Source organism: Ochlerotatus camptorhynchus, unplaced genomic scaffold (genome assembly GCF_037179485.1).
Source record: "Ochlerotatus camptorhynchus isolate MF236.1 unplaced genomic scaffold, CSIRO-AGI_Acam_v1.1 ptg000374l, whole genome shotgun sequence".
Lineage (NCBI taxonomy): Eukaryota > Metazoa > Arthropoda > Insecta > Diptera > Culicidae > Ochlerotatus > Ochlerotatus camptorhynchus.
Genome location: NW_027040862.1, coordinates 2602932 through 2619137, shown reverse-complemented (window position 1 = coordinate 2619137; position 16206 = coordinate 2602932). Strand labels below are relative to the sequence as shown.

Sequence of the window (16206 nt, the reverse complement as noted above, 5' to 3'; positions counted from 1 at the left end):
TCGATCCATCTACCGACAGGCAGCACAATCAGCATGCTGTTCAGCCCGAGTGTCCTCCTGTGGACGGTATCCATCGGTCTCCTTGTGTACCGATGCTATCGGTTCATGTTCGAGCGACCGCCGAATTTTCCCAGCGGTCCACCGCGTCTGCCCCTGCTTGGAGGTTATCTGATAATGCTGCTGGTCGACTATTGGCACCTTCACAAAGCAGCATTGAAGTTGAGCCGATTCTACCGGACCAAGATTTTGGGGCTCTATTTGGGCGACTTCCCATCGATCGTCGTCAATGATTTGGATATCGCAAAGGAAGTGCTGATCCGGGCGGAGTTCGATGGCCGTTCGGATCTATTCCTGGCTCGGTTGCGCGAACGAAACTTCCAACGGAGGGGAATATTCTTCACGGAGGGGCCGCACTGGAAGGAGCAGCGGCGATTCGTGCTGCGCCATCTGAGGGACTATGGTTTTGGGAGGCGGTTTGAAGATTTGGAAGCGGATACACAGGCCGAGCTGACGACGCTGTTGGATGTGTTGAAATACGGGGCCACGTTCGAGCACGAACGGTTATTTGCCCGAGGTGGTTACGTGAAGTGTCCGGAAGTGTTCTACGGGTGTTTGGCCAACGTGTACTTTCAGGTGGTCTGCGGAGAGCGGTTCCCTCGGAAAGATATGGGAGAATTGTTTGAGTAAGTTTTGAGTGGTGTTTTATCTTGTAACCAGATACTAATAGGGGAAATGTCGGCTTCGGCAATACCTTAACCTATTATCGTCAGGGGGAGTAAACAAAGTCCTAGAGCACTTAAATTTGGCCAATAGATGCTCTCAAGGACGTTGACGGTAATAGGTTACGGTGTTGGCGAAGCCGACATTTCCCCTAGCGAATTCGTTTATTATTCAGTTCCATCCTGGTTACTTTCTGACAACCGTCAGTTTAATCGTTTGTTGTTAAAAGTTGTTCGATAATAAACGAATTCGCTATAATCGAATTGGGTCAAGGCTTTCAATTCTGCGAAAATTAGCAACAAACAAAAACATTGCGATAATGGTGGTACCGTTATCTGTGTTATTGTATGCAACTTCAAACTTCCTAGGGGAAATGTCGGCTTTGGCAATACTTTAACCTATTATCGTCAGAGGATAAACAAAGTCCTGGAGCTCTCAAATTTGACCAATACATGCTCTGAAACACATTGTATCCACATGCCAAAGCTTGAGCTCTCAAGGTCGTTTGTTTAACCCCTGACGATAATAGAATAAGTTATTGCCGAAACCGTTATTTACCCTATATAATCTCGGAAGGAGGAGGTAATCAATTTTTATTTTTATGTTGCTTTGCAAATAGCAGGGCAAATGAAGATTGCGATGGCTCGTCAAAATGAGTGATGATTTTTATTATCACTGTCTCCGACGACGATATCCTATCTAAGCTGAGATGAATGACCATTAGGGTTAAAATTCCATTAAAAAACAAAAAAACAACAAGATATCCTATCTAACATGTATCTGATGTCCAGTTTCCAGTACAATCTCGATGTCCTAATTATGTAAGCCAGTTGGGGGCAATGTGGCCGTTCCTTCAAGCATCTAGTGAATTTTCATCTTATTAGTTGTTGTCACTTACTGGTTTCTGTCGTCATTCCTAAAGAGCCTGAATTTATAAATATTAGAGCAACCGTAACGGTCGTTGTCATTTGCGCGACTATTTTAACAGCGCACAGCGCTCTCATTTTAGTTTAGTCACTCTTCTCCACACCGGTCGCTGCTATCGCGGTTATCAATTTACTCGCCGTAGTCCGTACCGGTAGTGAGCATTTTGACTTGTCTACGAATAGCAACCTTTCTCTCGCGCTGCTAAATTTGGTAACGCGCTTCTCACCGGGAAGCCGACTGCTATTTTAGTTACTCGTATGGCAACCCCCGATACGGTAGCTGCGCTATGATGAGGGCTGCTAAAATGAGTTAAGAAGCGTACCGTTACGGTTGCTCTTAGAGTCGGTATATAATGAGTCACGCCAAGATTGAAGCCAAGTCTACCTATTGAACTGTCAAAACGGCTACCTATCGTGCAAAGCAAACAAACATTACAATGCTCCACAAAAGGTATTGCAATAAAATATAAGATATAATCGAAGAAATGATCATAAACACGCAGTGAGCATTAAAATGTCATGGGATACGTTTGGTAACGATCAGTAATGAGTAATTCTACCTTTTGGTAATTTTTACCGAAATCTGAACAGCTGAACTGTTCGGTAAAATTTATGCAATTCAATTCAATTGCTTTTCAGCTACTTTGAGATTTACACTAAAATGACAAGATTTGACCATTTAAACAAGGTTGAACATGTTTTGAAATTATTTTCAAATTCAATAGCCTTTAAAATGAAGGTTTAAAGTTTTACCGCACGTTCAGCTGTTCTGATTTCGGTAAAATTTACCGAACACGAAAACAAAATCTTAGTGTATACAAACGATATTTTTTTTTTCTCGCTGGAAGTCATTTGAAGTTGATGCAGAAGTCCTCTGTTGCCAAGTGAAAAGAAAGCGATTTTTTCAAAAACTGTGATGCGAGTTCAACTGTTTTTTCTCTTGGCGTGACTCATTATCCAGCATTTCACGAGCGCTGATGGTTGCCACAGTCTGGTTGAGTTTCTGGTGGGGAACATATGATTTGAAGTTTGGCTTGTGTCGTTTGACCTGTAAACGGTCAAATTTGATCGTTTGTACGTCAAACGACAAAACCCAAACATCAAATCGAATGTTCCCTACCAGAAACTCAGCTAGATTGTGGCGGCCATCAGCGCTCGTAACATGCTGGATACACCGACTCTAAAGTGGACCTTACACGGTTGCTTTTATTGACAATACAGTCAAGATTCCTATAGTGCGGTTAATAGGGACCGTACTATAGGAACCGGCATTAACGAATACACGTAGCATATGGGATTAGAGCTAATTGGGGCCAAACACTGATTGTACGGCAATTTGAAGAGATAACTTCCTGATGTCTTCTGAGAAGTTGTTTAGCAGAAAGTTGGCCACCTTTTGGGACGATTCAGTTTCCAGTGTCCACAAGTCTGATCCTGTGGAAGATCCGGAATATCCGTAAAAGTGGCCAACTAATGAAACTGATTCTAGAGCTCCGCGTTTTTTTTTAAACCACTCATAAACGTCTTATCAAAATGAATTCGGAGTTGTGACTGGAATATGGGCCCTGGGGACCACGGGATAGTTCATCGGAAGATCAGAAATATCCGTAAAAGTGGTCAATTCATGAAACTGATCCTAGAGCTCCGCGGTTTTTTTGAAACTACTCATAAACGTCTTATCAGAATGAATTCGGAGTTATGACCGAAAAATTGGCCCTGGGGACTACGGAATGGTCCACTATAATATCCAGAACACCCGTAAAAGTGGTAAATTGATGAAACTGATCCTGTAGCTCCGTGGATATTTTTTGAAACCACTCATAGACGTCTTATCACAATAAATTCGGAGTTGTGTTAGGAATATGGACTCTTGGGACTACGGGATAGTTCACCGGAAGATCCGAAACATCCTGAAAAGTGGTCAATTCATGAAACTGATCCTAGAGCTCCGCGGTTTTTTTCAAAACCACTCATGAACGTCTTATCAGAATGAATTAGGAGTTGTGACTGGAATATGGACCCTGCGGACCACGAGATGGTTCACCGAAAGATCCGGTATATCAGAAAAAGTGCTCAATTCATGAAACTGATGCTAGAGGTCCGTGATTTTTCAAACTCCTTATAGACGTCTTATCAGAACATATTCGGAGTTATGACCTTATTTTGGACTCTGGGGACCACAGGATGGTCCACCGGAAGATCCGGAACATCCGTAAAAGTGGTCAATTCATTAAACTGATCCTAGAGCTTTACGGAACCACTCATAAACGTCTTATCAGAATGAATTCGGAGCTGTGACCGAAAAATTGACCCTGGGGACTACGGAATGGTCCACTATAATATCAGAAACATCGGTAAAAGTGGTCAATTCATGAAACAGATCCTATAGGAAAGAGCTCCACGGATTTTTTGAAAGCACTCATAGACGTCTTATCAGAATGAATTTGGAGTTGTGACCGGAATATGGACCCTCAAGGCTACAGGATGGTTCACTAGAATATCCGGAACATCCGTAAAAGCGGTCAATTCATGAAACTGATCCTAGAGCTCCACGGGTTTTTCGAAACCACTCATAAACGTCTTATCAGAATCTATTCAGAGTTGTGACCGGAATATGGTCCCTGGGGACTACAGAATGGTTCATCGGAAGATCCGGAACATCCGTAAAAGTGGCCAATTCATGAAACTGATCCTAGAGCTCCGCGGGTTTTTAGAAACCACTCATAGACACCTTATCAGTTGAGTTCAGAATATGGACTCTGGAGACTACGGGATGGTCCACCGGAAGATCTGTAACATCCTTAAAAGTGCTCATTTCATGAAACTGATCTTAGGGCTCCACGGTTTTTTAGAAACCACTCATAGACGTCTTATCACAATGAAATCGGAGTTTTGACCAGATATTTTACACTGGGGACCACGAGATAGTCCACTAAAATATCCCGAACATCCGTAAAAGTGGTAAATTCATTAAACTGATCCTAGAGCTCCGTGGTTTTTTAGAAACTACTCATAGACATCTTATCAGAACTTTCGGAGACGAACCAGCCCAGGGCTGAAAGTCTCCTAACTAGAGATATATAAAAAAATCTTATCAGAATTGTATTCGGAGTTGAGTTCAGAATATGAACTCTGGAGACTACGGGTTGGCCCATCGGAAGATCCAGAACATCCCTAAAAGTGCTCAATTCATGAAATTGATCCTTGAGCTCCACGATTTTTTTAGAAAGCACTCATAGACATCTTATCACAATCAAATCGGAGTTTTGACTGGACAGTTTATACTGGGGACCATGGGATGGTCCATTAAAAGATACAGACTGATCCTAGAGCTCCACGGTTGTTTTTTTTTTCAAAACCACTCATAAATTAATATTAATAATAACTCAATAAGACGATGTTTTCAAATGGCTTATTGATTAAATTTTTATGCGATGAATATAAAATATAAACATTGAAGCTAGTCCCTCGTTAACTTGTATCTCCAAATAAACATATCTAAGAAGTCAAGGGAAATAAGTCCATGAAATCCAAGGAATAATATTCAAAAATTCCGTTCAAAGTGTCTGGAAGTTATTAAATACTTAAATGCCACCTAGAAATCATCCATGATAATAAATAATAAAAATGTGTCTATGAGCAGTTCTAAAAAACCACTGAGTGCTTAGCTAGTGAAACTAGGGTGGTCCACAAAATTGGAGATTTGAAAATACAAACTTTTTTTTATTATTATTTGAGATAGACCAATGCAATGTTCTGAAAGTTGTAGAACAATCAATTTGAAGCAATTTTGCTCAAGTTACAATATTTCTATCTCGTATGGTTCATGAGTTATGATTTTTTAAACAAGCAAGTTAAGATGGCCCCTAAAAATCAGATTTCTTCGAATATCTTTTCATAAGTTCATTTCTCTTTAAAACCTTGTTTTGGTTACATTTAGAACTTATGATGACGCATATTTTTGCTGAAGCAACCAGGCTGCTATCTTTTTTTAATTATTAGAAAATTAATGGAGATTTTCTTCGAAAAAAATGGTTCTATTAAAATGACAGTGTCTCTAAATGGAGTAAACCGATTTTCAAACTTTTGGTTTCATTTAAAAGATCGTGTTTTTTCCATTATTGGTGGAAAAACTGTGAGGGTCTTTTTCGTTTAAAATATTTAGTTTAATTAAAAAAAATCTTTTTGTTATGTTCACAAACATAAGAGCGATGGTAATCGCTGGTGTCTCACGCACTTAGTTCCAACAACGCAGTGATATCGTCACTATAAAAAGCACCTTTAATCGCGGTTAGAGATTACACTTTTATTTTACAGTGATACACGTTTATTTGCCGTCGGCCGATCGCGGGGATGGTTTATTTACTAACCATAACTTTTAAATAAAGGAGATATCAAATTTTTCAAATCATCAAACATTGTGCAAAAATATGCGTCATAAAAAGTTCTAAAAGTATTTAGAACAATGTTTTTACGAGAGGTTAGGGTGGTTCCTAAAAAATCGGCCTTCTTTAAATATTGTTTATACGTTGATCACCCATAAAAATAATTAAAGAAAGATTTTCTAGGGGCCACTCTAATCTACTCGTTTAAAATACCCATAAGTCATGAACCATAAGAGATAAAAATTTGATGCCATCAGTAAAGTTGATTCAAATTGATTGTTCTACAACTTTTTAAAACACTGCATTAGTCTATCTCAAGTAATAAAAAAAGGTTGAATTTTCAATTCACCAATTTCAAGAACCACCCTTATTTCAAATCGGCAAACAAATACGAAGAAACTTTCCCCAAGACACCATATACCTAAAAGTGATGGTTTTGGTGCTTATATTTTTGTCTTCATAAATACGGCTTTGGGACCATTGTGCATTGGTCCCCAGGGTCAATTTTCTGGTCATAACTCCAAATTAATTCTGATAAGACGCCAATGAGTGGTTTCGAAAAAAGCGGACCTCTAGGCTCAGTTTCAATAACTGAATGTTTTTTATGGTTGTTCAGGATCTTCCTGGTGAATCATCTCGCGGCCAAAAAGGTCCATTTTCCGTCTAAGCGTTCATATTCCGGTCACAACTCCAAATTCATTCTGATAAAACGTTTATGAGTGGTTTCGCAAAATTCTTGGAGCTCTAGGATCAGTCTCATGAATTGATAACTTTTACGGATGTTCCGGATCTTTCGGTGGACCATCCTGTAGTCCCCAGAGTCCAAATTCTGGTCAAAACTCCGAATTAATTGTAATAAGACATCTATGAGTGGTTTCAAAAAAAAAATCCGCGGAGCTACAGGATCAGTTTCATCAATTGACCACTTTTACGGGTGTTCCGGATATTATAGTGGACCATTCCGTAGTCCCCAGGGTCAATTTTTCGGTCATAACTCCGAATTCATTCTGATAAGACGTTTATGAGTAGTTTCAAAAAAACCGCGGAGCTCTAGGATCAGTTTCATGAATTGACCACTTTTACGGATATTCCGGATCTTCCACAGGATCAGACTTGTGTCCTATCGGAAACTGAATCGTCCCAAAAGGTGGCCAACTTTTTGCTTAACAACTTCTCAAAAGACATCAGGAAGTTATCTCTTCAAATTGCCGTACAATCAGTGTTTGGTATTTGGGCTCTAATCCCATATGCTACGTGTATTCGTTAATGCCGGATCGACCGTACTATAGGAATCCGGCAAGAACGAATCCGTACTATAGGAATCTTGACTGTAATTGTATTGTCAATACATTCTATATTGACGTCAATACATCGATATTCACATCATCAATATTATTGTCAATAATTCCCCTTCGCGTCAATATATTGATACGTATGGGGTTCGCTTAATAAATATAAATTCAGACTCTTTAGTCATTCCTTGTCACGTCGGCTTGTGTTTGGGTTGTTAAGATTCAACGCTGGTTCGCTAGCTTTTTATCAATGGTCGGAATCTGGCTGATAACTCACATTTCACAAGCCCTGAAAATCGTTGTTTTTTATGTCTGTGTTTGATTTAACTTGGAAATTTATACAGGGATTGAATTAGAACTGTCCCATGAATTTCCTTAGAATCAACTAAAAATTTCCTTAGAGTTCATATTAAGTAGGTATTGAGCTTGAGCTTGAGCTTGATTGACCGCCCACGGTTGCTACTCTGTTACTGCCAGATCAGCTGTAATTACACAGAGAACCAATAGACGATGCTTGGGATTAGCAATCATCCTCAATGTGTAAAAACTGGTGATCTTAAATTAGGCAATACCAGCGCCGGCCGCGCCCGAACACAGGTCAAGAAAGGAATGGGAAGGATTGTGTTGACATGACACTCGCTTTGATGGAAGCCGAGAACACCTCTGCACTTCCACGAGGAATCACTGGGATGTTGGATAAGAGGGTTGGGGTTGCAGCAGGGTTCGTTTTGGTAAACGATAAGCTGAATTGATGTCCTAACGATCATATAACGCGAAGGAGCTTGGGACTAAACCCACGGTCTTCTGCTCAGTAAGCAAAAACGTTTGCCACTAGGCAGACGAGCACCTTTTTAATCACCGAGTTTCTGTTATTACCATGTAGTCATATTAACAAATAAAACGATTGACGAATCTTAAATGTGGATGGGCCTGAGATTAGACTCATGATGTTCTGATCAGTAAGCAAAAACGGTTGCTCTAAGGCCACCGAGCCCCTCATATCACATAATACCGTTGCTCAAATTTGTGTATCCATTCAAACCCGGAACCAACGACAACAACGAGTTTCGCAAAATACACGATACACAAGCGATTTTACCATAAATCTCTTTGATATGTAAGGACCTGGGACCGCGTTTTTCTGCTCAGTAAGCAGGCCACTGTAACCGACGATCTTTTAAATCCGAAAACTAAAAACTACGAAAAAGTACTTAGACCTCCATTAAGTTCCACTTTCACGCGACGTTCAATGACAGGGTCCTATCCAGGATTACATCTGAAAAATCCAAATCTGGCCAACGCCCACCTAAACCTGTTCTAATCCACCTGAAATGACTAACGAATAGAAGACTTTGACTACCCAGCCATGCAATAGTCTCATTCCGTGCCTTATGGCAACTTGATGATTCTATTGCGCTCATCTTTTGGCACCACCCAGGGGAGACTTGGTCCTGTACCCAATGCTCAACTTATCTCCATTCCACTCAGCTACTCGCAATTTCTTGTGATATAGTGGGCGGAATATTATTATATGAGACAATTCAATGCAGACGTCTTATTACAGACGTCCAAATTTGGCAGATCGACAGGTAATCGGTGAGTTACCACGATAGTTGCTATTCAACAACTCGACAACGTCCCATCGTCAAGGCCTGCTATGAGAATTTCCCATTGCAGACGTCAACGAAATGACGTCATCGAGCTATCGATCAACTACCCTGGTTATCGCCTGGTACCTTATAGCACGATGCTAGAAGGCGAACCGGAAGAATCGATGAGCTACCTCTCCCCCCTTAGAGTTCATATTAAGTAGGTATTCCCTTGAAATTTAATAATACTCTTAAAATTCTCTATAGAACGCTATTTGAATAATCTTGCAATTCTCATAAAATTCTTAACAATTCTCGCTGTATTACCAAGGAAATTTTCCAAAAGAATTCTCCTGAAAATATCTGTTCTCCGTATGGTGAATACTTCTAAAATAATCATAGAATAATCTTCATTATTCTTTTGGAATCATACTTACAAGAACCATAGGGTTCTCCTTCTAATTCACTATCAGTTCTCCTTACAAATCTCTTAGAAAAGTCTCCTCAACATTACTTTGCAGTTTTAGTCAGAACTCTCTTTGGAATTGCCTTGGAATGCTTTACAGAATTCTCCCGAAAATTTACTTTAAACCCTACTCAGGATTTCCTTGGAATTCTACTCAGAACTACCTTGGAGTCACGAGTTTCTCAGAACTAATTTGAAAGGAATCCTCAGATTTCCCTTTCCTAAAAATTTGTCCACTGATATTTTCTTCTGAAAATTAATGTTTTTTTTTTACTTTAAAAAAGACTTTAAATGATCTTTATTTCTTGTTGTTGTGTGGTTAACATGTATGAGTTATCAAGTGACACAGATGCGTTTTTTCAACTTTAGTTCTGTTGAAATTTCATTTATTATTAATTACAGTTCCTAGCCCTATCAGGCCTGTTTTCGAGAATGACCACCTTGGTTGGGATTGGTTTGTTTTAAATTGAAAAAAAGAAGACTACTTATAACTTCTATTTACAACTACAACTAAAATATAACTACTATATACACCTAACCTACTGTATACAAATTGCTTATTAAAGCATGTTCTGATGTATTGCATTCCAGCACAAACCTAGTCTTAATGTCAGCAATTTTGAAATCTAATTTAGGAACGTTCGCCTCTAGATGGAGATCAGAAATTCTTGTATCGAAAGGGCGGTCAAGAACCATCCTTAGCACTCTATTCTGAGCGACCTGAATTTTGTTCCTGTTAGTCTGTGCACATGATTCCCACACCGGTGCTGCGTAGAGGATCGCAGGTGCTATGATTTGTTTGTAGACAGCCAGTTTGTTCACCCTTGAGAGGCGGAATCTACGGCAAATCAGCGGATACAGACACCTAACCAAGGCAGAACACTTGACTACAGTTTTCTCTACATTGGAGGCACAATTTTCCACGTGGTGACATAATCAGCAATGGCGTTGAAGTTTGTTCGTTACTTCGCGATGCATCCTTCCTTTGACGGCTATTGCGGTATCTTCTGCGATTAGGAAAAACACGCAACCTTCTCCGAGGGGAGGAATGTCAGAAGTGTAGATGCTGTAAAGCAACGGGCCCAACAGACTGCCTTGCGGGACTCCTGCTGGGACGTATCTGTAAGGCAACCGTTCAACGATACCTTAAACGACCTTTGCTGGAGGTAGTTACAGGTGATTTTAATCAAATGTAAAGGAAAGTTGAAGTTACAAAGCTTATACCCAAGTCCGTCATGCCAAACATTGTCAAACGCCTTTTCAACGTCTAACAATACCATGGCTGTGGACTTGGATACAGCTTTGTTACTTCGGATGTTATTCATCACCCGTACTAGCTGGTGATTGGTGGAGTGCCCCTTTCTGAATCCAAACTGTTCCGGAAGGAGAATGTTGTTTTCCTCTACAAACTTGAGCAAACGATTGAGAATGAGTTTCTCGAACAATTTGTTCAGCGCTGACAAGAGGTTGATTGGTCTGTAGCTTTAAGGCAATGTTGGATCCTTTCCGGGTTTGCGGATTGGTATGATTTTTGCTATCTTCCAGATGCTTGGAAAGAAGTGCAGTTCCAAGCATCTGTTGATGATAGCGGTTAGAAGAGACTGCATTTTCATGCTGAGTCTCTTCAAGATCAAGTTGAATATACCGTCAAACCCGGGAGCCTTCATGTTCTTGGTGCATTCCAGCGCTGAGCAAATCTGTTGCAATGTAATCATATCCACCGGTGGCACGACACAAGGGGAGGCATCAAGGTTTTGTACGCATTGCGCAACCTGATCTTCGAGCGGACTTTGGATATTCGAGCCAAGCAAATGCGATGAAGCGACATGCTTGCCGATCGCATTTGCTTTCTCCTGTGGGGTGACTAAAAGCCGATCGCCATCATTTTCGACTCTGAGAGGTGGAACGGGTTTGGGATGAGTTTTCAGGACCTTGGCTACCTTTCAGAATGGTCTGGAGAGGTCGTCCATATTCTGGACAACACGCCCGAAACTTTCATTTCGGAGTGAGTCCATTCTGGAAGCAATCTGCCTGTTCAGATCGGCCATTTCACGTTTTTTGCCCAGATCTCCAGTCCTCTGAAACTGGCGTCTTGGACAAGCCGATATTTGTCAGGAACATGTCTAGCGTCGATAGGTTGCCCACCGGTGAGATAAATGTTGGTTCATCCGAAAACCAAACGGAGTACAGCCCATGCTGTGAATGGTCGAACAGCAGACGACCGTTCTGGTTCTGCTGGTAGTTCCACCAGGCCTCATGGCGAGTATCTAGATCTCCTCCAAATACGAAGCCAGAACCGGTACGGGTGATGGGGTACAGGCCCTTCTTGAATTTAGCCGCTAGTCCACTGCTGGCGGCACACTGTCGAGGGCAGTAGACGGCGATGAACTGGACGTATCCGGTCGACGACTCCACCTCCACACCAAGGGCCTCGATGATAGAGGTGTGGAGATGGGACAGACTGCGGTATTTTATTCCTTTCTTGACGACGACCGCAACACCACCCCTCCTGGGATCCATTTCGATACTATGCTTGCGGAGGAAGGCAGCAAGCTCGAACTTTTTTGGCTCGTACAGAGCAAGCGTTCCAAGTGACTATAGTTAACGGTTTAGACGCCATACTGAATGATAAACTTACCGAGCACTTGAATCTGTTCGGGCTTGTTGCGGCACTGACGAAGAGCGCTGGATATGTCGACGAAAATCTTCATCAGCTCATCCGCAAAGAGATCGGAATTGGCGTTTTGTGCTGGTGGTTGTCTCTGGAGAGCTTTTTCCAGCTGAGGCACCAGACGTTTCTTGACGGGGCCAGATTGCACCCGTGGATTTGCTTGACCGTGTTGCGTAACACGAAGAGGCGTGAAGTTCTCCTTCTTCCGTCCTGGTTGGCTTCTTGTGGACGCTTGCTTTCGGATCCGCTTGAAATCCTCGCGTTTGGGACACTGTTTGTCGGACCCTTGATGAGCTCCACCACAGTTGGCGCATTTGCACGTTTCCGACTGGTCGACAACGCACTCGGAGGAGACATGATTTTGGGCGCATTTGCCACAGCGCGGATTGATGTAGCAGTTTCGTGTGCCATGCCCGAAATTCAGGCAACGCTGACACTGGGTTACGTCGTGACGGCCGCCACGGTATGGCTCCCATTAAACAATGATGAAGTTGATGGAGCGGATGGCCTTCAACGCATTTAGCGTCACCATTCCCTTCTGGAAATGAACCAGGAAAAGGCAATCCGGGTACGTTTTCACGTTTTCGTCTCTCCACGTCATCCAGAAGACTGCGATTGGGGCTAGCTTGTAACGGTCCTTAAGTTCTTCTTCGATCGATTTGGGGTTGAAGTTCGATAAGCCCCTGATGACTACCTTGAAGGGCTTCTCACTGAGGATGTTATGTGTGAAGTATTCCGCCCTGGAATCCTTCAGGTACTTCACGGTTGCTTCGTACTCCGCTTTGGTACGCAGCATCACCTTGGTGCCGATCCTGCTCAGCTTGAATTCAGCTGCAACGGCCAGCGATGTGAGATCGCTAATGAGCATGTGGAGTGGCACTTTCATCACCACCAGTGGAGGAAGCTTGACTTTTGCCGCACTCGGGACGGCAGAATTTTCATGCTCGACGGTACCGCTGACGTTCGTCATGGTGTCACGGCCACTCGCACCATCGGACTGGCCCTGATTCTTCTTCCTTTTCTTCGTCCGCTTCACTTCCGCTGGTAGGGCATTCCCAACATCGGTGGGAGGAATAGCGTACCTTTTTGTAATAGGTACGCACGAGCTACCTTCACCACTATTCTCCACTTTCTCACGGAGCTTGCTCCGGGAGCGCTGCCTTCCCATCCCACGATGCAACCGGCACTACGACACGAACAAACGCGCAACTCGAACAACTCGACTGAGCGAGTCAAAACCGGACTATACTGCTTGACTACTACACTATTCGAGTCTCAGTTGGAACCATAAATGTACATCAACTGGACTGAATGAGTGAAGTGCAAACGATCGACTCTCTGTGCGATTTGGAATGTGGGATTGATTGTTATGAATGCAATGTTGATTATTCTTAGCGCTGCAGCGATTGTTCTGATTTTAGTATGCTCGGTCGGTGGTCGAAATGTATGAACGCTGAGTCTCGATGGAAATGATACAACTCTATGATCATATCATGTGCGTCGATTCTAGGAACTGGTCTTTCCGTTTACCAATTGTTCTCCTAGGATTGCGAAAGTGTTATAGGGGATGCAGCCCTATTGTTGCGGTACGTTAGCAGTGTTAGAAGCCTATTGTTGTGTATGGTGACCTTCATACACAACAATAGGCTTCTAACCAGGGTTACTTCCACTCACTTGCTATAAAAAAATGTTTTTTGGAATTATGATATCATGATATAGCATAATGCTAATTAGTACTTGTAAGTTACAATAAGAGGTCATGAAGTATATGTATGACACATAAAATCTGTCAATATTGCTTTGAGTGCGTCACTATCAGCGATTTTACGATTCGTGAGCGCTCACTCTGAGTGAACGCTCACTCTGAGTGAACGCTCACGAATCATAAGATCGCTGATTGTGACACTCTCAAAGCGAAATTGACAGGTTTTATGAGTCCAACACATACTTTACACCCTCTTCTTGTTACTTACAAGTACAACATAGCATTATAACATCTAATGATTGCATAGTTTCGAAAAATATTTTTTTATAGCAAGTGAGTGGAATCAACCCTGCTTCTAACACTGCTAACGTACCGCAACAATAGGGCTGTTTCCCCTAGAGAAGTTATGAAGTGCTCTGCCTCTGGCATCGTTTACGGTCAAGCAATGCGCGCCAAAGTACAACACACATGAAAATCATCGACCAAGAAGGTCAAGGTGCTGAATACTTGCAATGCTCTTCAGCATCCGCTACCAACCTGAAAATAATTACATTTTGTTGACTTCTCACGGGACTTGTTCTCTGGCTCTGTGCAAATGGAGCAATGCAGGATACCCGTCCAACATAATTCAGCTACATCTTACACATGCAAAACTGTTGATCGGTGATACATGTGTAACTTGTAGGTCAACTTTTATTCCTCGCTATAGTTGGACTATCTCTGTAGTATTCGGGAAAATTACAATTACAAAATTACACTCAATCCAACCTATGTTGTTGTCACCTTACAGAACCGGCCGCTACGCGCTTCACTTCCAGCAGAAAGGCGATGATTACGGCACTATTCTGAGCTACCTTCCCTGGCTTAAGGACTACTTCCCAGAGGCCACCAACTATCGAATACTAAGGGAAGCCAACATCAAAATTAATGAACTGGTAGAAGCGATGGTAAATAAATATCTAACCTCGTACGACGAGAACCACATCCGGTGCTTCCTGGACCGGTACATTCACGAAATGAAGAAAACCACACCGCTGGAAGGAGATGCTTTCACCTTTCAATGTAAGTTCGAATCCTGTGAACAACTAAAATGCATTCCTCCATCCTCCTTCCCATTTCAGACGACCAACTGATAATGATTCTGTGGGACATGCTCCTCCCAACTCTGTCCGGTACGGCCATCCAACTTTCAATGCTTCTCCAACGACTACTCCTCAATCCACGCGTTGCCCTAAAAGTCCAGCAGGAGCTGGATGACGTCGTCGGACGAGGACGTCTCCCCACCCTGGACGATCGCGTTAACTTGTCCTACACGGAAGCTACCCTGCGGGAAGCACTCCGGATCGATACCCTCGTTCCGTCCGGTATTTCCCACGTGGCTCTCAAGGATACCAAACTCCGGGGATACGACATCCCGAAGGGATGCTTCGTTTTGCTCGGATTGGATGTAATCCACAACCAAAAGGAATTTTGGGTCGATCCAGAGTGCTTTCGACCAGAACGATTTTTGGACGAACGTGGAGCACTTTCGCTAAAAAAAGACATCTCCGTACCGTTCGGCGCCGGGAAGCGGCTGTGTGCGGGGGAAACCTTTGCTCGCAATACTATGTTTCTGATATTTTCCGCTTTGATGCAGAATTTCCACCTGAAACAAAGACCCGGGGATCCACTGCTGGATGCAGGAAGCAGAATTACTGGAGTGATTACATCGACAGAACCGTTTTGGCTCGGGTTTGAACCGAGGTAAATCGAGAAAAGGAAATTTCAATCGACGTGGGAACAGGGATTGTAGCTTTATATATTGTAGTTTGTGACGTAGAATGGAGGGAAAATATGAGAATTACCTTGACGTAGACCTTAAGGCGGAACACTTCAGCTGATTTTTAATTCACCACATATCACAATAAGAACCACTATAGTTATAACATTAACTTAAATTTTGCAATCTACGCACCGAACCGGCGAGTTGTGTTTTGATTTTGTTGCGACTGTCGTAATGTTATTAAACAAAACCAACAACACAAACGAGTGCAAACAAAAAAGGAATCAGATGCGTGGATCGAAAAGCTGATTGTGTCCAAAAGAAAAAGGAATACAATGAAAAAAAAATCCACAAGTATTGTAATGCCTTGTTCAGACTATAGAAATACTCAGAAGGAGATATTGGCGGAGAGAATGTTTTGAGCCAAATGATCTGTCAAAATCTGAGCCAATCGAACATTCCCATTAGAATTTTCCGAACGGCGCCGGTTGTGTAGTGGTAAGCGTGATTACCTCTCACCCCAGCAGGCCTGGGTTCAATCCCAGTCGGCGCCGCCGGGATGTTCTGAGGCATAACATCTCTGATCACGCCTTCCTTCGGATGGGAAGTAAAGCCGTTGGTCCCCGGTTCATAAGTTGATGGGTCGATAGGTAGGGTCCAGGTGTGGGAGCTGCCTTCCTGGCACGTCGG

General features: G+C 42.5%; 1 protein-coding gene across 1 annotated transcript; it reads left to right on the top strand.

Annotated features, from left to right (window-relative positions):
• Positions 1–19: 19 nt before the first annotated feature.
• LOC135710277 (probable cytochrome P450 304a1) lies at positions 20–15873 on the top strand. The gene is made up of 3 exons (XM_065232801.1): positions 20–683; positions 14545–14816; positions 14876–15873. The coding sequence occupies exons 1-3, from the start codon at positions 34–36 to the stop codon at positions 15499–15501; spliced, it is 1548 nt and encodes a 515-aa protein (XP_065088873.1). The 5' UTR covers positions 20–33; the 3' UTR covers positions 15502–15873.
• Positions 15874–16206: the final 333 nt, after the last annotated feature.